Here is a 23,316-nt window from a genome sequence, read left to right on the forward strand (position 1 = left end):
AAAACTATAAAATCCCAAAAGAATGTTGAAGTGAGTTATGGAAAATTTATATTAGGAATGTTTTTATTCTTCTTGTATTTTTTAAGATTTTCAGTGACATGGTGGTTTAAGTAAACTTGGAAGATTGATTATACATTTACAAAGGAAATTTATTGTAAGAAAATACTTTAATTTAACATTTCATGAATTCCATAAGATATAAATCAGTATAAATTATTTTTAAATGAACGTTTGATTATGTAATTATTATATACGTGTTGTGTTTGTCTAATCCTTAATGATGATCTAATTCTATGTTTCAAGATGCACTATGGTTATTATTCTAACTAACCCAAGAGCATTTATCTTTTAGTTTCCTGCTGATTTATTTTTAAAATTTGACTTCGTCGGATTTTGGTCGAAATGGTACTTATCAAGTATCCAACTTCAATGAGAATGTTTTATCTAACTTTCAATCTATAAGTGTGGCTTGAAATTTTTTAAAGAATTACTAAGTTCAGAATGGATTTTTATTGGATATTATAGTAGATTTAATAGTTGAGATCATGAGTCAAGTGAAGCCAAACCACTATGGAAAACCTGGAAGCAAATAACGCTGTTTCGTCCTATTGCAGGACTCTTCAGCAGTGTGCGTCTCGCAAAATTCAAACTCAGGATCTATCAGTCTCACGCGTGAACGCCTAACCTCTAAACCACTAAGCCGACATCCAACGGCGTTAGTGTCTAACTTCAACTAATCCATAATATTGAGTTACAGTCAAAAGTTACCGTCAAAAGAAATGTAAGTTTGCAATTTTAAATCTTGAAAACTGTAATACAAAGTTTTTGTGTGGAAATAATATCGTAAATGTTATGAAATTATAATTGAATGGAAACACTTGTTATTAGAACAGAAATTCAATTGTCTGTTCTGCAAAAAATATGATTATGTTTTACGCACAAATTATTATAGCACAGAAAAGAAAGCAAATGTGTAACATCACACAAAATGAGATACTGTCTATCATGCTACTGAATAATTACAAGTAGATAAATAACATTAAATTATTTTTTCACACTTTGGTCGTTGGATAAATATGATAAGGAAATTAATTATCGTCGCATTTTGTAGATTGTAAATTTGAGTCAGGCTTATCTGATGAAGTAGCCTTCAATTTTTCTGGTTTAATCCAATTACGAAAATTTCGATTAGTACCACTTGTATTACTGGTACTTAACGTGAAAATACTTGTCCATTCACACGTTGTCATTGCTTTTCTTTTCAGATTGCTAGTAGTTGTAAATGTGAGAGCAGCTCCTTGAGCACTACTAACTAAGCTAGCTGCACGTCCAATTAATGGGACATCAGGTAAAAGACTGGCTAAAATTTGAAATATCCATACAATTCCTAAAATAATCGATAGATTAAAACATATTTTCAACATTTTTCTACTTTGTTTCGGAAAATCATTTGTGCCTGATTCACTTCCTATACCTGTTGATACATTTAATTCATTTTGACTGAGAAACCATATGTGAGTTCCAACAATGATCAATACAAGACAGTTGAATGCTAATAAAACTGTAGTTGGCGCCAGAAACCATAAGAAAAATGCTTCATTTATTGTAAACCATGGTCTTGTACAATCCTCTGGTGGACAAAATCCTGGTGTCAAATAACTTAATATTTTTTGACTTTTTGTACATATTGATTCATCTACTTCATTATTCAACATTTTAGCGACATGCTGTTCATGTATACATTCATTTGGATAAGTTTTCTCATTGATGACAATAGCCGGTATCACAAAACAGAACGGTAATATGGTTGATAGTAAGGAAGAAAAGACGATACTTTTCGTTGAACCGGGACCAGTACGTTTCGCTGATTGAATGACCATACTCTAAGAGAGGATAAGAGAAAATTTCAATAACAGTTTAGAATTTATAACGACAAATTATAAGTATTCAGTTGTATTTTTCTAGGTTGTTCATGTTCAATGTAAATAAGTAGCTTGTATTTGAAATTCATCCTAAATGTTTGAAATTCAAAATTAACGATTAAAATAATGAAAATAGAATACATTCTAGCTGTTCTACTAAGTAAAAAACTTTTCAATCTCATGGAGAACATCAGGTTCCTGTAAATTGAAGATATACTTATCTAATGAGCTCCAACATGAGATGTAGGTCTTGGACTTTCTACTTTACGATTTAAACAGCCTAACATCCACAATAATTTTTAAAAAAAACTGATTACAGCATTCCAACTATTTCATGATGTTTGAAAACTGATCTTATCATGCGGAATGTTTTGTGAACCTGCAAGTAACCAAAATCTACTCCCTATTTATTTCTCCCTAAATTTGTGACCGTGACTGAATCAGCTCAAATAATGAGTATCGTTTACATATTTGGATTTCGGAATCAAATAATGTGGTTTACATGAAACATTAGAAATATTGGTACATAACGTATCATATGACTTAGTAATATATTATGTATCACAAAGATGTATAAGAGTTACTCAGGATTATACGGAATAAACGTCCTGGATTCCACTGCTAGTCACTATCCATCTTTGTTTATAAAGCTTGTGACTTAAGACAATATCGAGGTAATCCGCAGAGAATGCACGTATGCCAACAAGAGACTGATCAATTGCAATCCTAAACAACAATCGGATGATACAAGCAAACAACATTAAGTGAAAGTCATTGTTTGAATATTTATCGGGACAATTGCATTGTATTTAATTTTAACATGATTTGGTCGTAATTACATAATTAACTAAGTGTCTCAATTTTCTCAAAGGCATCACCATTGTATCAAAAGCTGGATGAACTGGCTATACTAAAGGGTGGAATATTAGGTGAATGGCTAAGTCCAAAGTTTTACTAATTTCAAACGATCATTCACACATTACTGAAAAAACTTTCTTATTGTTTCAGACTAGAACAAATAACGAATGAATGTCTCAAAATTTTTCGGACTTGTTACCAGTGAATAGCAGAAAAAAGCTTAAAAACTTAATCTTCATGTTTGTGTACTGGCTGTATAGCCAGAAACGTGATCCAACATATTATATCCATTGGTTTATGTAATACATTCATAATAAAAACAAAAGAACAAGTAAGAAAGTTGAATAAAAGTTTAATGTTGACAAACAAGTGTAAAACTGCTCAGTCCGAATGTAACAAAGATAAGGAATTTAAATTTCTTAAGAATTGTGTGATCTAAGTACCTGAATGGATCTTTTAATGCTGAAATGAACCTGCACGGACTAGATAAACCGAACGACTGACACAACAATTCAACAACAGTTCTTAACGCGACTGATGTCAGAAAGAATTCGGTAATTCAGAAGTTTGATACCTAAGAAAAAAATCTGTAGTAGGATAACTCTGTATATATAGCAACAAAACATGACATTGAGACATAGTGAAATTAACAAACTAATCATGAGAAGAATCGGTTAAACGATATCAAAGTTCAGTGAGGATATGTTAATTAACAAAACGTTGTCACTGTTATCTTTTACGAAAGAATTAACATTTGTCAAGAGAAAACCTAGGTAATCTGAGGTCTTCTCAACAGGAGGAATAACCATCTACCTTTCTTAGATATAATTTTTAGTCGAAGGAATGATCAGATCTAACTATATAAAGTTTCTTAGATATTATGAACCTTTAGTTTACTTAGTTTCCATTAAATACAACAGAAACTGAACATTATATATATATTTAATAACTTAGTTCTAGTTTTGTATAACTTAGCAGTATTCAGAAGAGGGAAAAGTTTGAACTTACTGCTTTTTAAACAAGAAATGTATATTTAATTTATAGGGAACAGTCCAATCATATTCATTATTCAACTGTTTTTTACATTCATGATATAGAGGGATCACTACTTTATGTTATCATTCGGATGCTGTCTCACTAAAGACTTGAATAAATCTATAGATTAATACCTTTTATTGAAACTGCGAATTATTCATTGGGAAATGAGTCACTAATTAGTACTAGTAACAGAATTCGATTGAGGTTATCAACTTATATGATACATTGAGATAGATACATTGAGACAGGTATTCGTAATGTATAATTTAGGGTGACTGAAAATGTTCTTAATTTATTGCAGATATAAGTGTAAGCAACCAGACACAGAACGCATATTAAAACTAGCTAACGTGGTCATCTAAGAATAAACTTTAGAAGATCAAAGAAAAGTAACGTAAATTTTCTAGAAACAATAATTATATGGAAAGAAAAATGGATCATATACTTACATATTACATAACAATTTATGCATTACATTTACTTTTGTATTAAGAATCTTTCTATTAATGTCAAGGTCAATGTAGATAGTATTGATACCTAATTAATTATTCTTATCATTTTTTTCTGTTCGTTTCCATTGATTCAACTTGGTCATTTTCATTCGTTCACATCTAACCAACATACTGAATTATTACGTTATCCTTTTATTTTCAATGTTGAATGCTAATGTGTTTGATAATTCAAACAAATATTGTATGCAATGATAGATAGTGGCTAGCAGCGGAATCCAGGACGCGCGTTTCATCCTATTTGGACTCAGTAGCTAAGTGAGTAACGCGATGGCGTTTGAAACGAACTCAACATCCATTGGCCGGATACCATCAGCAATAGCCTTCTGTGGGAGAGAACAAACCAACTTCCAGCTGAAGAAGAAATTAGGAAAAGACGATGGAAATGGATAGGACATACGTTACGCAAATAGTCAAACTGCATCACGAGGCAAGCCCTAACTTGGACTCCTGATGTGAAGCGAAAAAGAGGAAGGCCAAAGAACACATTGCGTTGGATTATAGAAGCAGATATGGAAAGGATGAATTACAACTGGACGGAGCTAGAAAGGATTGCCCAGGACAGGGTTGGATGGAGAATGCTGGTGAGCGGCCTATTCTCCTTCACGAGGAGTAACAGGCGTAAGTAAGTAAGTAAGTAAGTTTGAAACGAACGGTACTGACTTCGAGCCCCAGAGGGAACATCAACTTTGAGATGCAGGTACATCCCACTGACGAGTCACAAATAAGACGAAACGCGCATCCTGGATTCCACTGCTAGTCACTACCATCTTTGCATATAATGCCTGTGAATTAAGGCTATATCAAGGCAATACGCACATTATACATATATGCCAACAAGAGACTGATCCATTGCAGTCCTAAACATCAATGGAAAGATTCAAACAAACAATACCAAGTAAATTCAAAGAGATATTATTATATGCATTTATTTGAATGTCTGTTAGAAACATATCCCTGGTATGTTACATATATTAGACATATCTGTTGACAAATTACATAATCAACCAACATGAACATTTAGTCTGAATAATTTACTACTTCAGATATAAAACATACATCATATTCTACAATGAAAACACTAAAAAAAAGTAATTTCTTTATTCCTATTATTATTAGCTTGATACAATATAGAATTCTCAGCACAAAGTATTTCAACAAGTTTCCGTGTCTTAGTTGTTCATCGATCCTGACAATAAATATTAAGTGATCGCCAGTTAAGATGTTAGCAGTTCAAGGATTGACATCTAAATAATATATATTCTTTTCGCTACATATTGTCATCAGCCACAATATCACTGATTAGACATTTTGTATTTTGTACAACGAAAGGTTTGAAACACTTCAGAAACGCACCTGAATAGGTTATGCAATTAGTAGTCATAAAATAAACAAAAATAGATAACTTGTTGAAATATCTAGATGACAAGAAACAGATAGCCCAGATGTTCAAACAGGCCACCAATTCAATATAACAAAAGTTATTTCTATTCATAAATATGATCATAGCAACAACAACAAAAACATCTATCCATTTTGTTGTAAATTTTAAAAAGATGTACAATAATTATTGATTTTGGCAAACTTTTTTTTCCTTTTAAGGTAAATTAGCACTTTATATAGAAATTATATAATAATCTTTTTCTGTCTTAAAAATTACACAAAAGTCGATAATGTTATTCAAACAAAGAATATTGTGTACTTTTACAATAATCAGTAGTTAATGTTTCGAAAAAAAGATGTTCGAAACTTATTTAATAAATGAAGTATACGATTGTTTTAATTACATTAATTTAACAGTCCATAATCTGAAGTGTAAATTTATTCACCGGTGTTATTTAGACAGATATGGATTTTCAGAATGAGGATTTGTAATTTAATGGTTGAATTCATGTGTTGATTTAAGCAAGACCACCATGGAAAACCTGTAAGCATTGGACTGCTATTTCGTCCTAGTATAGGACTCTTTGGTAGTGTGCACAAACAACCCCGCACGCGGGATTTAAACTCGGGGATTATAGTCTCGCGCGCGAACGTTTAACCCCTAGACTGAGCAGGTATTCAACAGCGTTAATAAAAATATATAGCCTCAACACTTCATATACTGATATTAAGACATAACTGCTGAAATATATCTAAACGATACTGTTAGATGTTTTGGTTGATCCTAGAATAGTATTTGGACTATCATTGAACAGAATAGTAATAGATCTATTGGACTTCAAATTTCAATAATCCTAATTTATGATCTACATCTTTTTATTTTCTCTGGAGTTCCGGTGATTACAGGTGTTAGATTTGGATAAAGTTTGTTACTAGTATTTGATATTAGCTACTGTCTCTGATAGGCATAATGATTTTTGTCTGTGGTTGCTGTAGCACATTGTATGTTTCAGCCTTCAATCCTTTTCAGATCCTTAGCTCGTAAGTAATATTAATTTCTTTCATATGATAAGAGGCCCTAAAAATTTTGTTCAGTGAAAATCATACTTGTCAACACGAATCAACTCACAAAATAAATTAAACGATTATCTAGACTCGTCGAATTAAATAAATCTTCAAGCTAATTCTCTGATTATGACAGTGCTCAAAATGAATTTTTCTTTGAACTGGTTATAGGCTTTTATAGGCAAAGATGGATAGTGACTAGCAGTGGAATCCAGGATGCGCATTTCGTCCCGCATATATCTAGCCATGTCAATTTATTGACTAAGATAAATCATTTTATCAGGATAAAAAATCTATTATCAATTAGATGAAAATAACAAACATAATCAATTTGTTTAGTATGCTTATTAATCTCTAGTTATATTAGACTACATGCTCTCTGTTTTCCTTTTACTTTCTCTAGTTGCAGATAGTTATCATTAATTCGTTCTGGTACAAGAAATGATCTTAAATACACCATTCATAAATTAACAGGCTGTCCACTTAAGAAAAATTTAAAAGTTCCCGGCTGATGCATCGGATTGCTTTAATACATGTACTACCTAAACAATTACTGAATTAGTATACTTAAAACTATCCTATATCACATATTTGTTCACTACATCTAATGTTACTATTTATATCAAATTGATCATGCCTGTAAATTGGCATGAATTCTGTAATTATTATTTTCGGAATATAAATGGTATCTAATAATATCTTACAGAAGGGAATTAAAAAGAGGAAAAAATTCAGTGAAATACCTTAATGTACAAATAAAAACATCAACATACATTATTTTTTAACCAATCAAATTCAAGTTACATTGTTATAGTTAAATCATAGTGGATTTCCATGGTGGTCTAGCTTCAACTGACTCATGATCTTAACCACTGAAATTACTATAATATTCACAAAACCCATCTGATATTAATCAACATATGCTCACTAGTGACTGGCTTCGCGAGGTATATCCTGGAGTTCTGGTGAGAAGTAGTGACTAGTGGATTTCAACCAGGTCTGTTGTGAGATAGTAACTCACTTAAGACAATGGTGGATGTGTCGCTCAATTTCGTGGATTAGTTGAAGTTAGACATTAATACCGTTGGATGCCGGTTCAGCGGTCTAGTGGTTAAGTGCTCGCGCGCGGAAACAGTACGTCCTGGGTTCGAATCTCACAGGGGGCGAGGTCGCGGATGCGCACTGTTGAGGAGCCCTACAATGGGGCGAAACGGTCGTCCAGTGCTACCAGGTTTTCCATGGTGGTTTAGCTTCAAGTGACTCATGATCTTAACTACTGAAATCATAGTAGATTTGTTCATTATAAATACTTGTTGACTATAACGTCATTTCATTTATTTGATTTGTTACCAAAATTTTGCTAAATATCAAAAATATTTAAGAATGAAAAAAATTTTTCTTTTTCAAAAACCGTTTGAAATTTTTCAATTGATTTTTTTTCAGTAGTTGAGATCATAAGTCAGTTGAAGCTAAACCACCATGGGAAACCTGGAAACACTGGATGGCTGTTTCATCCTAGTATGGAACTCCTCAGCAGTACGCATCCACGATTCTGTCTCGCAAGATTCAAACATAGGACCTACCCTTAACCTCTAGACCACTGAGCTGACCTGCATCCAACAGTGTTAATGTCTAACTTCAATGTCTAACTACTGCAATCTCCACAAAACCCCTGTTTGATTATATTCATCATTTATGTTGACATTTCAAAGTACATGAAATAAAAAGACATTATAAGTGAGGTAGGTATCATTTACAAGGTTTGGCTTGATAATTTTGAATAAATTGTGCATTAGGTAGATTTTTATCAATAAATTATTATATATTTGTAATATCAGTAGGGAGTTTTGTGGAGATTTTACTAATTTAATAGTTGAATTCATGAGTCAATTGAAGCGTAGACCACCATGAAAAATCGTTCAGTGCTTCCAGATTTTCGATGGTGGTCTAGATTCAATTGATTCAACTATAATATTTGTAATAATCCAATGAATAGAAAAATTTGATTTCCTTATGTTTCGTGATTCAATGTTAGCCACTTCTTCAGAGAATAAATAACCAATACAAAATTAATCCAAAATTCAATAGGACAAAGGAACCACTCAGGAATATTCATGCGTTGTTTATTTATTATAAATGAAAAGTTAAAACCTAAATACCTTACCACTCTATACACAAATTCTGTGTATAGTTTCTAATTAATGGAAATGTGTATTTTATGAATGATTAGACTATTCATTGAATAGTATATTTTGATTTATTTAGCAAAACCGGAAGTTAAATATTTGAAGCATAATTTTTGTACTAGTTTGATATTATAAAGACAATATAATATGGTGGTAATTCAATTTAGTTATAACTTCCGGTTTATTAAAATATTTCACCATATACTACTTGTTATTCATTACCAAATGATTAGTGAAATTCAATGTTTGTTTGTTTCTTTCTTTCTTTCAATTAATAGTTATGGAAACTATAAGGTTCGTAAAAGCTTTACAACTTTAATACATTTTGTAAACACGTAAATGTATGATATTCCCGGAAACTGAAAATTACAAAATGAAAAACAATAACTGTACACTTATTAGTAATATGCTTCATATTCTATTACAGTTTTAAAATTTTGTTATAAGAATTTTCTAATTTTTCTTTGAGTTCTTCTTGACACAAAGCTGTATAACGTAATTACTTGACGTGCAATTCATCTTCCGCTGATAGATTGTAATAGTTTAAGAGTATTTAGTTCATAACAAACTTACTTACTTACGTCTGTTAATCCTTGTCGAGGAGAATAGATGGCCCGACAGCATTCTCTATCCAACTCTGTTCTCTGCAATCTTTTCCACTTCCATCTAGTTGTTATCTATCCTTTTCATGTCTGCTTCTAATTCCCGATGCACTGTGTTCTTTGGACTTCCTTTTTTTCCGTTTCTATTCAGCGCTTCAGGTAAACTCTTGACTCATGATGCAGTTTAATGATTTCCGTAATGTATGGCTTATCCACTTCCAACGTCCTTTCTTACTTTCCTCTTCAGATGGAAGTTGGTTTGTTCCCTCCCACAGTAGGCTTTCGCTGATAGTATCCGGTTAACTGATAATGAGATTCTTGCATAGACAGTCGTTTATAAATACTTGGAAATTTTTGATGATGGTTGTAGCAGTTCTCTAACTTTCAGCCCCGTATGGTAGAACTGTCTTGACGTTTGTATTGAAGATTCTGATTTTGATGTTGGCTGAAAGTTGTTTTGAGTTCCATATGTTCTTCAATTGTAGGAATGCTATCCTTGCTTCTCCAATCCTTTCCTTTACATCTGTATTGGATCCTACTTGTTCATCGATGATGCATTGCAAGTATGTGAATGTTCCCACCTCTTCCAGAGCTTCTCCATCAAGTGTGACTGTATTGATGTTCTCCGTGTTCATAACAAAGTCATATCATAAATAAATTTTGTTACAAACTATTGTTAAATAATCAATATAGATTGGTAAACATACTTAAATCTAAGTTTTTAAACCTACTTAGAATCATTGTATATTAATATAATAATGAACTAATCAGTTTATATACTCACGCGAAACATTCTATACTATTAGGTATATACATAATAGATCTTCAATTATTTTTCCTATTCATTTTGATTAACAGTTAACAAGTTGAATATACTATATGATCAACCTTCTTTTTAACCATCATTTGATGAAAATAGATAATAAAACTTTTCATCAGTATGATGTAACAAACGTATCAAAAGGTTTGTTACAGTAAAATATTTTTAATTCGTATAGAATTATAACTTTAGAAAGAAAAAACAACCACAGCAACAACAGCAGCAACAACAATAACTAATTCTTCATTTCATTTGTCAATTTTCAATTAGTATCTAATGTGGAAAAAAAGTTCTTAGAATTTTCTAGACATTTTTTTATTCTTAGTTAAACAAATAAACTCATTTTTCAAACTTATCTAAATATAAAAATGTACACCTACACACACACACACGCACATACGCACATGCGCATACACACTGTAATTATCAGACATGTTAAAAGAAGGGGGGATGTGTGAGTAATTTTATTTTAACAGCTGATCAAATATTCTTTTGTAGTTTTGTTTACATGAAGTATCATATGTAGTTTTACATTGTAACAGTATTCATTCATCATAAGACTATCTCTTTATATGCGTAATGAATATAAATGTAAAGAATGTATAGAGGTTTATTAATGCACAATATAATTAATAATGATTAAGAGAATAAATAGGAGTGAAGATCAAAGATAGATAGTGATTAGTAGTGGAATTCATAACGCGCGTTTCGTCCTATTTGGAAATACCTGCATCTCAGAGTTGATGTTCACTCAATGTATCACATCAGTGGGAAGACTCAAGTAAACAATACCAAGTGAATTTATTCATTTTGATGTATAACATAACTAGATGTTAGCAATAATCATTTTTCGATAGTTGTCGGTATAAATCTATGCGATTAATGAAATTCAACTTGTTGATCAGTTCTGAATAAATTATGGAACCTTAATTAGCATATTATTAAATAATATCAGTATATGGATTTGTGAAGATTGTAGTATTTTCACAGTTCAATTCATCAGTTGATATCAGCTAGAGCATCATTAAAAATTTGGAAGTATTGGAGTTCCATACTAGGATGAAACGTGCGTCGTTGGTTCCACTGTTAGCCACTATCCATCTTTGCTTAAAATAAATAAATGTTTCAAATAGTTATGTTTATTCCTAATTATGTTAATATACATTATATATTTAAAACAACTAACAGTTTCGATAGAAAATGAACAAGGGAACACCATGAACTTATTAACTGTTCTTTTTAAAAGTAATCAATATTACATTATCACAAATATTATACCATTAAAGAATAACTTATCATTATTGATAATAATAATAGTAAGATCTAATTAGTTGAGATCATGAGTCAATTGAATCTAGACCACTATGGAAAACCTGGTAGCACTGGACGGCCGTTTAGTCCAATTGTGGAACTTCTCAGCAGTGCGCATCCATGATCCCGCCTTGCGATATTCAAACCAAGGACTTGTCAGTCTTACGCACGAACGCTTAATCTCTAGACCACTGAACCGGCATCCAACGACGTTAAAGTCTAACTTCAACTAATCCATGAAATTGGGAGACGCATCCACCATTATCTTCATTGAGTTACTATCTCATGAGACATGATCGCGAATGCGCACTGCTAAAGAGTCCCGCAATAAGACAAAACAGTCGTCAAGTGCTTCCAGGTTTTCCATGGTAGTCTAACTTCAAATGACTAATGATCTCAACTATTAAAATTACTATTATATCTACAAAAAAACCTTTTCTGATTATAATAAAATCATTAACTTTTATTTTTAATAAAAAAAACGGAGGGTCAGACTGTAAAAACATTTTCATTCCAACATAAATATCAATTAGTGTCAATCGATAATGTTTCAAACAAACAAAAAAAAATAAAGAAAATTTTAATAATTTATTATTAGTTTACGTGATAGTTTAGTTTATTTTTTCCATGGATACATCATTATTTATGACAATAAAGTAATAAATTGAGTAGGATACTATTCTGGGAAGAAAAAAAGTAACTGATTAAACGATGAATATCTAATAAAGAAATATGAAAATTATTTTATTTCAGCAATAATTAAGGTATAACATTTTAAATTATATTTTTATTTCAATGGTTAAGATCATGAGTCAATTGAAGCTAAACCACGGTGAGAAATCTGGTAGCCCTGGACGGCCGTTTCGTCCTATAGCGGGACTCCTCAGCAGCGCGTATCCACGATCCCGCACCCCGCGGGATTCGAACCCAGGACCTACTGGCTCCGCGCCTGAGCACTTAACCATTAGACCACTGAGCCGGCATCCAATGGTGTTGTAACCTTAATGGAAAAATTCAACAACAACAACAACAAAAATAACACATTTTATGGAAGGTGAATTATGAAAGCGGTTTGCTTGAATATTGGGCTACCTGTTTCCAGCCATTTTGATATTTTAACAAGTTATCCACTTTATTGTTTGTTTAACAGATCATTATGTTAATTAATTACACAATTTATTCAGGTATGTTTGTGACCTTTCACAGTGCAAGTTAAGAAAGAGCGCAATCAGAGACATTGTGGTTGTTGGCAATATACATCCAAAAGAATATGCACTATTTAGATGTCGATTCCTAAACTGCTAACATCTAACTGGCGACCACTCACTATTTATCGTCAGGATCGATCAAGCAATAAGAAAAGGGAAATGGTTGAAATACTTTGTACTGAGAATTCTATATTGTACCAAAAATATAATAGCGAATAAAGTTAATAATAATAATCATAAATCAGTGTTTTAAACAATTTTTTTCTTCTAAACACTAATATCATTTGTATAACTATTGAAATCACAGAAGTATTGAACAAATATATTGAAACTATTGAACAGTTCATACTTACCACTCTATATCACATCAAATCCAAAGTATTCAAGTCTTACAATATGCATGATATTATTTATTCACTCAGTTAAAATACAATTATCTCCATCTAACTATCGTAGATAAATAACATAATGTGATTACCATTCAGTGTTATCGGTAGTCATTCACTTTACTTAAGATTGGATTGTATTCATAGGTCACACTTTTTTATTATTAGACAGAACTTGGAGATAATCACTTTTTCCGTTGTTAATGTCAGTTTGTCATTAAAAAACTGTCCTTATAATGTAACATTCATCTAATTTATAGTTTTGATTTCGAATATGAACAGGTTCTTGAACTATTATCTATCTATAACTATGAATTTCTGAAAAACTAAGCATTCAATGAATGAGAAACTAAATCAATTAAACTGTGATCGATTTTAATTCTACAAGGACATGTTTAGTTAATACTTATAAATCATTTCGAAAATTTCGACCACAAATTCCTTTTCTACCTAGTAATTATTCATCAATATCTTTCAGCAGAGACTAATTTTACTAATCAACCATACTCATTTTAATGTGATCGATAAGAACCAGTTGAATAAATCTGATTCACGCCACATTTACTGACTTTTTCCACTCTGCTAGAGTTAGTCACGTTGTCCCAACCAAGAATTTGTTTAATGATTATTACAGTTGGATATGCTAATTCTTCAGTTTATGTGAGGTAATTGTTTAACAACTATCATTGTAACTAATTTAACTATATCGCTAGAAATCCCATGCATATAGTTCTTGAAAAAGACACGAATAAGGATTTGAGCACTATAAAAAACCAAGTCAATGTTGTTAATTTCACAACCAGCGGCGAATTCCGATTTAAGGCCTTCAAGTGACGCTGCTGGGTAATAGGGGCAATTTCGTTAGCTAAATTGGACAGTCGGTGGGGATTGGATAACTTGGATTAACTTAGAGTTCCTTTCGAGACACTAAAAATAGTAAGAGGTTGTCCTTTCGGTATGCTTGTACATATAAGTTGCATGAGTTCCGACCTCTGTAGTTTATATGTGTAGGTATATGCAAAGGGTACGCGCCAGGCTTGCCTGCACCGTACCTAGTTGTATAGTCTGCCTTATGATCAAATCAAATTAAAAAAACAGATCTGTTAAAAAGACTGATAACAAATACAGGTGTGTACTATGAAGTGGGTAAGTAAAAGTATACGTACCAGTGGTATGTATGTAAAACATAAGCGCCGGGTTTGGAAGTAGCAAATACGTGTGTAGCGGCAAGTATACCTATATGTTTGTTATGGGATGCATAAGTGAAAACTTGTGTTACAGGCGTGAATGTAAATCATACTTATCTTCTGTATGACGCCCGCGTGCCAAGTTATTACGGTCCCCCACTAAAACCATGCACTTTTGGCTGGTGCATATGCCTAAAAGACAGATATCCGATATCGGGAAAGTGAACAGACATCAACTAAGAGACTTAACCAACCCCGATAAGCTGGGACGTCACCAGAAATAATCACTATTACAATTTCGCAGTACAGAATATAATTCTGTATCTCTCAAACCAACTGATAAATTCTCTTGGTTCTTGTTTCATCTAATAGGTGAGGTTGCCAAACTCAGGATAAAACAAGAACCCGTCTAGATGATTCACGTCAAAAAGCACGATGACTTATTTCCGAACGCATTTCTACACGTTACAGCGGATTACATTATGTACTAATCCCATTTTAAATTAAACCCACGAGATGTTACATAATTTCATTCTAATCAGTTAAGAAAAAAACAATGACCAAAATCATATGTTTCTCATTTGAATTATATTTTTTATAATGTACAGTTTAAGAAATTACGTTTAACGATTTCAATTACTTATTTAATCAACATTTACTTAAAGGTGAACCAGACTGTTTCATGTTTTCTGTAAGTATAAATATTTACTTCTCCCAACAACAACAGGTGTATTGAACTTGTTCATGTTTACATTCCATTTGCATTTTAGTAACCAACATAATCAGTAAACCTGATATTATTTTACAAGTTAAATTGTTTGTTTAGAAATCAATTTATTACTATTCTATGGTACCATTTCATTCTTTTATTAATTAGTGATTATATAGTTGAATTCATGAGTCATTTGAAGCTAGACCACTATGGAAAACCTGGAAGCACTTGACGGCTGTTTTGTCTTATTGTGGGACTCTTCAGTAGTGCGCATCCATGACCCTACCTCACGAGATTCGAACCGAGGAACTATCAATCTCGTGCGCAAACGCTTAACACCTAGATCACTGAGTCGTCATCTAACGGCGTTAATATCTAGCTTCAACCAATCCAAGAAATAAGTGATTATTCAGTAGTAGTAAATTAAGTATATTTAAATATGTATATTAGCAAATATAGATGGTCAATTGAATATGACATTGACCTGAAAAGACTTATTACTTTCTCACATCCATAAAATATACTTTTGTACCTAATTGATTAACATAAGCTTTTATATCTAAGAAATCATTCTATTAAATGTAATCATCCTTAAATTAATGATTGAATCGAATGTTATACATTACATTATTAATTGTCAAAACACTAACCATATTTGACATTAATAGCCGGTTCATAAAAATTTATTCACTTTAATTATCAACACTATGAACTGATATCAACTTTATTACAATTGAAAATTGAAGAGCACTAGACAATGGCTCTTTTTATCTTGGGACCCATCAACAGTGTGAGATCACAGACCTACTTGATACTAAACATAGGAGCTTTAGGTCTTTTATCCATCATGAAAGCTTTAGATCAGAGTCTGAGGCAATTGGATCATATTTCCAACTTAAGTCGATTCATAATGTGGTGATACAATCATTCAATTCTACTGAAGATTAAATACTTCACTTTTAATATGGTTAACCTTCCTCAGTCATGACTTCTTACTAAAACATAGAAAATTCCTAGTAGTTATTGACTACTGTGAACACAATATTTATATAGTTAGATGATATTTAGTGTTTTACTTGCTAGATTACATTCTGGGCTGCGATGAACTATAAGATTTTACTAGAAGTACATATCTCTCAAATGGTTATTAACTCTATTTGGTTACATTTAAGAATAATAGAAAATAAGTCCCTATAACAACACTTGAAACTTGTCATCGACAATGACTCTCAATTTTTTTACGAAAAGACGAATGGATAACTCCTTTGTATAATAATTACCATATAACCAATAAAGCTTTTATAACGTGAATGTAGTAATATGACTAAAATGTTTTTGTTACAATAATTAAAGGTCATAGAGGTATCAAAACAAATAAAGTGATATGATAAGTACTTATGAATAAAATAATGAGAATATTAGACATGAATAAAGGGGGAATGCAGTAATAATAATAATTATTATTATTAGGGCCAAGGTAACGATAAGACGCACTTCTTAGTACGCATAGTTCTGGCCTGAGCTCATGGATGGTAAGAGCTTCGGCTATTTTTAGAAGTTGGATACGAAGAAATCTAGGTAGATTTGAACGAATCCTATATATAACCTTAAAATCAAACTGTGGATCCGTAGAATGATTACAGCCGATTAATTGTTCAGGTATAGAACTCCTAACTTGTAGAATCAAACTGGAACGTGTTCCCGTATCCAAATCGAAACCAATCGCTGACTACAGCCAATGTACCATGCTCTACAAGAGCAGATCAACTGGTAGATGCACATGGAGGTGACAATAAGTACTCATCATATCACTTTATTTATTTTTATACCTCTATGACCTTTAATTATTGTAACATAATCATTTTAGTCATCTTACTACATTCACGTTATAATTCATTACTAACTTATTAAGTCTATTGTTATTATTCGTAATACGTAATCTAGTATTATAAACTTCCAATAAAGCTTTATACAATCCTATAATAGAAATGATTTTTTTACAGAGTAGTCACTATAGAAGATCACTAAAGGATAATCTCTGAGTTGCTTAAGAAGTAATTTCAACTTTCTAGTAATTGGTAACTAACCTTTAGTTCTTATAAAAACTATCTCCAAAAGTATTCTCGAATTGTACACACAAAAAAAATAATAATGATAAATGTAACTGTAAGGAATTTGAAATATTTCGAACAAACCTTTAGAATTACTGGTTAACTTGTTTATAGACAGGTAGACAGTTAAAAATTAGCTTTTTTTTAAAAAAACAGTTCATAAAATTTATTTCAGTTATAAACTATTTTTCAGTTTCTATGTCAATCAGTAACCTAGTAGATTATTAAGCTTTAAGCATATATTATTATTACAAGAATGAATGAGAAATTATTTAAATAGTTCAGTTGACTACTGGGTAATGTTGATTCATTTAATTGACTTGAAAAAATAACTGATGTGAACAGAGAAACAAGAAACCTTGACAAACTATGGAAACTATTTTTGGGGACGTTGTTTTATTTAATTCAAAGCTTGTAAAGCATTAACATTTATTTTTGTCCCTAGTTTATTCTAGAGATCATAAGCTTTCGTTTGATGTATGATTCACTGCCATAGCTCTATTTGTTCCAAAGCTATTGTAATTTAAACGTATTATTTTGTACTCTATTTTCTACACTAATCCCCAGTTTTGAACATAATTGTATTTTCCCAATTATTGTACGTTGTGGTCGGGTTAGTCATCTATATATTCATGTATCTTTTTACACTGATCTTAAGTCGGGAACCATATCGGAATTGAGAATAAATCGAGTAGAGTTCCAGTTGACTTATCTCCTCTCGCTCAGATAGTAGAATAGTTTTCTTCTCTCTACCTCACATCGAACTCACGCGTACTAGCCTCAAAGTTAAGCCGGTCAGCCTATCGCGTCAAGGTCTTAATCTAGATTAGACAAGTTATCCTCAGCACTAAAAGTGGGTAGACAGATCAAGGATGTAACAAAAACAAAACAATCGGCTTTGGTACTGCTGTGTTTTCTGATTGTGTTTTCATATTCAAATAAGTAATTATTTATGGATCATAACAGATAGAGATTACGAAATTTATATAAATTTAATAAAATTTGAGAAGAATATATTCAATCTTTAGTAATAATTACAGTTTTCATACATTTTAATAATGTTAATAGAAAAAGTATAAATATTTTAGTAATTACCAAACTAGTCAAGTACATCAGTTCATCTAAACTTATATCAGACTTTATTTTAAATGTTCTAATTATTTAGTTTGTAAAGTCTTTTAACACTTCTCAGTGTATTTCATAGTTAAGATCATGAGTCAATTGAAGTTAGACCATCATGGAAAACGTAGAAACACTGGACAACTGCTTTGTCTTATTGTGGGACTCTTTAGCAGTGCACATCCACAACCCCACCTGACGAGATTCATGATCTCAACTGTTAAAATTACTACAATATCCACACACAGAAACACCCTTCTGATATTTTCTCATTGTGTTGAATAATATAAATTGGCACGACTAATAAGTATGAGCAAAGATGAATAGTGGTTAGCAGTGGAATCCAAGATGCGCGTTTCATCCTGGATATACCTGCATCTCAAAGTTGATATTTACTCTGGAACTCGAACCCAGTAACGTTCACTTGAAAGGCTATCGCCTCATCCAATTGGCTGGGTTCGAGTCATAGAATGAACACCAACTCTGAGATGCAGGTACATCCAGATGACGAGTCTTAAATGAGACGAAACGCGCATCCTCGATTCCACTGCTAATCACTATCGACCTTTGCTTATAATGCTTGTGAATTAAGGCAATATCGAGGCATTCTGCACAATACAACACATATGCCAATGAGTGGCTGATCAACTGAAGTCTTGAACCTTAATGGGAAGATTTAAGTAAACCATACTAAGCTACTAAAAAGTATGTTTATTATTTCATCTGATTATTATAATATAAATGATCAGTGATTTTATACAGAATTAGAAACTTAAAATTATTTCTGAGGAGTTGTATACAAATAGTAGTTCAATTATTATGTGGTTTTATCACTAGTCGATAATTTGAGACTAATACAATTACCATAATAAATGAGAATATAATATAAATATATAACAATAATTTATCTTATTTCATCCCGTTCAATAAAACATAACTAATACCAACTGTTCTATGATATACTTTTAATTCATATAACAAGAAAATATACAATTCATTGGAAACATAAAACCTTTCTAGTCTTCTTTCCCTAAATAACTGTTTATATTGATGTTTAAGATAAATATCTAGACAGCTTAGTGTTTTCATGTTTAAATGTCATCATGATAGGGTAAATATCACATTTTATTATTCACATGATAGAATTGTTTTCACTATTTGTTTTAAAAGTAATTAACAATAGATACTTATGTTAGATAGACAATTGGTGAAAACTAAGAAAAACAATAGGAAGCTATTTCATCTTAATGTGGTAAAGACTTTTAAACTTTCTACATTGATCATTTATTAAAATATTAAGACATGGAAATTTATTTAACGTTCCATAATCCATGCATTGAAGTTTTTGTTATACAATAGGTTATGGAGAGTGGACTTACAGCGATAATTCATCACAAAAATATAGAAAGCTAAAGATTCATAAGTGAATTACATCTTAGTGATATATGGAATACGAGTGTTTCAACGATTCATATGAATAACTAAAAAACGTTTTTCTATTAAAAAGCTGATTTTTGAAACATCGCCGTCTCAAAATCCTCTAATTGTGAACAATAAGCTGTATTCAAACACGATTTAGTAAAACAATGATATCATATTAATTTAATGGTTGAATTCATGAATCAATTGAAGCTAGACCACGATGGAAAATTTGGAAGCATTGGACGGCCGTTTCATCCTGGTATGGAACTCCTCAGCAGTGCGCATCCACAATCCCTCTCGCAGGACTCAAACTCAGGATCTTTGGGTCTCGCGCGAGAACGCTTCACCTCTAGACCACTGAGTTGACATCTAATGTTGTCAATATCTAACTTCAATCAATCCACGAAATTGCTCCACCGTCCACCAACGGCCATTCAGTGCTTCCAGATTTTCCATGATGGTCTAGCTTTAACTAACTCATGAATTCAACTATTAAATGACTAATGATGTGTGGGCGAGAATGATAATAATTAGGTGTCTGCTTAGTCAGACATGTAGATAGTCTGACAGGTATCAGGTGAGTTATATATTCCTATATCCTTATTATTATTACTCACTCACTTATGATTGGTTGTTGATTGTTGTCGAATTGTGTCGGGTTTTGGTGTGTAAATATATTTAAATTGTGGTCAGGCTAATCACGTGTTCTTGATCTGACTTTTGTCGAAGTGCTGTAGAAAAGACAGTGGGAGGGAATCTAGTATACATATTCGTTCAAGATAAATTAACGTCCCATATGTGTAAACGTGGAAACCTAACCGTCATAACATTAGACGAAGTAAAACCGAGCGTTATAACAACTAAATTCTTTATAAAATCCCCTTATCATATTACATTAAGTTTGATTTCAAATTTTGAAGATAAAACGAAAATTCTAGTAAAAATGTTCCGAATTACTGACATATTATAACTGCTCATATCTCAATGACAATAATCTTTATGTATTCATTATTAATACTTTCAATTAGTTTGAATATATGTAGGAATTTCTTTCTCAATAAACTGTGAACTTTAAGTAATCTCTTCATCAACATTAAGTAGTCTATATGTAATTTTTCTTAATATTCACATCCACTTGGGTCTATAATGCGAAGATAATCAATAGAATTCATTCAGTAATGAGAATCGAACAACCGTTTTTCCTGAATGAATTTTATAGCTATTAAAAATTACATTTCAAAATAGAAGCCCCTATTAAATGAATCTCATACACATGATACAATATAAAAATTACAAAAAAACTTAATGGTTAAGATCATGAGCTAACTGAAGTTAGACCATCATAGAAAACCTGAAAGCACTGTACGGCTATTTCATTCTAGTATGAAACTCCTCAGTAGTGCACATCCACAATCCCACCTTGCAAGATTCGAACCTAGGACCTATCAGTCCCGCGCTCAAGCGCTTAACCACTAGATCACTAGGCTGTCATCCAATAATGTTAATATTTAACTTCAACATATCCATCATTATCATCATTGAGTTAATACTTCACAACAGACCCAACTGAACTCCACTAGACTCATCATCTGAACTATTAAAATTTACCATATATACTATCTAAAATATCCTTTCTAATACAAAAAAAAAGAAACAAAACTTACATGCATAGCATTTGATATAAATTGATGATTTATAGAATTGATAGTTTCTTTTGATTTTGTTATTTTTAATTTAATATATGTAATACATAATAAACATGTATGAATACCACCGAATGTATTCAGTAAATTCATACCAAATATTAACATCCATATAAAACTACATAAAAAGAAATAATGTATTAAAAATGCTATGAGAACACAATATTGACGATTGAATATATTCAATTGTTCAATAATTAATGATAATGTTAAATAAATCAATAATAAACATAAAATCGATAAAGATAAACCCATAATTAATTGATTGGATAATTTTTGATATATCGATTTTGTTTTACTATAAATGATTAATAAAATACATAAACATATAGCCGATAAAATAGTAATAATAAGTTGTAAAATATCAAATATTGATTCAATAAATTTCAATATTGTAGATTTATCATTATTATTAGTATTATTATCATTATTATTATTAGTTAGATTAAGATTAAAACCTAAATATTTTGATGGTAATGCAACAAATTCATGCCATTTAATACGTTTATTCATTATTGATAATGGTGTTATATTAGTACGTAATAATGATGAACATGAACGTGAATAACTAGGTGGTAATAATGTATCTAATAAACAAATTCGATATTGATTATTTATTAAATGACAACGAATTTTCACTGTATAAAATTTTAAATATTTTTTTAAATAATCATTAAAATTCATTCCTGGTATTGTTTTAAATTCACCATGACATTGAGCACAATCAATATTTGCATAGATACGATTTGTTTTCAATGATATAACTGGTGCAATAGCACGTATATCAGATAGTTTAAAATGAAATAAGATATTATTTGATATAATACCTGAAATATATTGATTTGTTATTAGATCCCAATTATTTTTATCTATATTAGATAAATCATTAAATTCTATTTTAATATATTTTGCTTGACTACATTTTGAAGCTAATGCTTTTGAAGTATTGAATGGACAATTTGAAATCGCATAAATTTCTTCAGTAAAATCTTCATATTCTTCTAGAATATTTGGATTATCAATGACATAATGAAATTTTTTAATACATGTTGTTGTTATAATATTATTATCATTATTATCATTTAAACTATCATTATATAATGGATAATCTATACAACAATCAGATTTTTTAATGCATAATTCATCACAATAACATTTTGCAATGAATGAATTACATGTATTATTGATTGGTAAGTTCTTGTTTAGAATGATATCGTTTAATTGATTTATTGATGTATTCGATTTATTGATTATAAAATAAAAAATGATTGAAACGATGTATTTCCACATCACTTTTGTTTTTTTTGTGTGCGTTTTTTTTGTTGTTTTACTTTCAATTTTAAATTACATAAATTTGTGCAAATAAATTGGGAAAATATTTTTCTCTAGTCTGATTTTTATTACACGAATATGACCTTGAATTATAATGAGCCAATCATAGTTCTGGAAATTTTGACGATTCATTATAAAATATAGAAAATAATAGGCAATGGAAATATTTAATTTTGTTTTGATAAATGATGTTACTTTTTTCAACAATTATTCCATTATGAAAATTTTCAAAAGATTATTTTTATTACAGTCAAATCTCAACTAGAGAAATTTATAAAGACTAGACAATTACTTAATAGTAGAGATGGATAATGGCTAGTAGTGGAATCCTATTTTGGCGTTTGAAGTGAATGGTACAGGGTTCGAGACCTAGAATGTACATCAACTCGGAGATGAATGTACATCCAGATGAAGAGTCTCAATTAGGATGAAACGCGCATCC

The 23,316-nt window shown here is 31.0% G+C and overlaps 1 protein-coding gene across 1 annotated transcript; it reads right to left on the reverse strand.

Annotated features, from left to right (window-relative positions):
- Positions 1–51: 51 nt before the first annotated feature.
- MS3_00010814 (uncharacterized protein) lies at positions 52–22,882 on the reverse strand. The gene is made up of 2 exons (XM_012942802.2): positions 21,504–22,882; positions 52–1,883 (listed from the first exon to the last, which is right to left on the reverse strand). Exons 1-2 carry the CDS (start codon positions 22,830–22,832, stop codon positions 1,089–1,091), a joined length of 2,124 nt encoding a protein of 707 aa, XP_012798256.1. The 5' UTR covers positions 22,833–22,882; the 3' UTR covers positions 52–1,088.
- Positions 22,883–23,316: the final 434 nt, after the last annotated feature.

The sequence above is a fragment of the Schistosoma haematobium genome, chromosome 2 (assembly GCF_000699445.3).
Source record: "Schistosoma haematobium chromosome 2, whole genome shotgun sequence".
NCBI lineage: Eukaryota > Metazoa > Platyhelminthes > Trematoda > Strigeidida > Schistosomatidae > Schistosoma > Schistosoma haematobium.

Excerpts from the sequence above, each read along its gene's own strand:
- MS3_00010814 (XM_012942802.2), bottom strand. The coding sequence starts at position 22,832 with ATGTGGAAATACATCGTTTCAATCATTTTTTATTTTATAATCAATAAA. Across the intron at positions 1,884-21,503 it reads TTATATCAAATGCTATGCAT|AGTATGGTCATTCAATCAGC; the intron begins GTAAGTTTTGTT and ends ATCCTCTCTTAG.